This window comes from Austrofundulus limnaeus, unplaced genomic scaffold (genome assembly GCF_001266775.1).
Source record: "Austrofundulus limnaeus strain Quisiro unplaced genomic scaffold, Austrofundulus_limnaeus-1.0 Scaffold4621, whole genome shotgun sequence".
Lineage (NCBI taxonomy): Eukaryota > Metazoa > Chordata > Actinopteri > Cyprinodontiformes > Rivulidae > Austrofundulus > Austrofundulus limnaeus.
The window spans coordinates 1-1,047 of NW_013957023.1; the positions used below are offsets into that span (position 1 = coordinate 1).

At 40.8% G+C, this 1,047-nt stretch overlaps 1 protein-coding gene across 1 annotated transcript; it reads left to right on the forward strand.

Moving 5' to 3' along the window:
• Positions 1–134: 134 nt before the first annotated feature.
• LOC106512174 (phosducin) lies at positions 135–576 on the forward strand (the record flags this gene model as incomplete). Its single annotated transcript, XM_014000844.1, is given in 2 exon segments — positions 135–271; positions 357–576. Coding segments are annotated over 2 exon segments (357 nt in total), but the record flags the coding sequence as incomplete, so codon positions are not given.
• Positions 577–1,047: the final 471 nt, after the last annotated feature.

The window sequence follows — 1,047 nt, forward strand, 5'->3', positions numbered from 1 at the left end:
GTTTCAATAATGGTAGCTGTAGAATATAAAAGATGCATAGTTTTTTTTTTTCTTATTACAAAAATATTATGGTAATCGTTTGCATGTCTGCAGGAAGTTATGTTTTTGTGGCTGTATGTCTTTGGTGTGTCCAGGTCCAAAAGGTGTCATCAATGACTGGCGAAGGTTCAAGTTGGACAGCGTGGATCAGACCGTCCCTCAAAAAAAGAGAGAGCTGCTGAGACAAATGTCCAACCCTCGAGAGGACGACAAGGACAGGTCCAACAGAAAGGTGTGTGGGGACACACAAAGCCGCCTCTCACTCAGTACTGTACACACTAATGACAGCGTGAACAGAATGCGTTGTTTGCACTCAGATGAGCGCCCAGGAGTATGAGCTGATCCAAAACGAGGACGAGCGTGGCCTGAAACGCTACAGGAAGCAGTGCATGCAGGAAATGCACGAGCGCCTGAGCTTCGGGCCGAAGTTCGAATGCGTCCACGAGCTGGAGAGCGGCGAGGCCTTCCTGGAAGTGATAGAGAAGGAGCATCGGTTGACCCTGGTGGTGGTCCATATCTACCAGAACACCGTCAAAAGTCAGAGTTCTCCTTGAATTCACATGTTTAACTAACTCCAAAGTCAACTTTTTCTTTTGCAGATAAATTGTCTAAATTGTGCCTTAAATGCCATATAGTACTATTTCTGTGCTAATTGTGACATTTTTGTGTAAATTTCATACATGTCAACCCCTTCGGGCGTTTACCTGTATAATGAGCCTCAAAAATCTGTAATTTTTGCAAAAAATACATATTAGTCATAAAAATCAGAAGGAATGAGGACAGAAGAACTTATTTCTAGCAGCAGACTGGGTTGGAAATGGATATTTGATGTTGTTTGTTTTTTTTAACGTCCAACAGGCCCATACATTTTAAATAAATTTGAAACTGAGTTTTTGAAAAAAATCTGTAAAATATGAAAATATGTGAGATTTCTCTATACGTCTGTTTACCTGCAAAATGACAAATCTGTGTAAATAGCCAATCTGTACAACTTGACATGTATGAAAT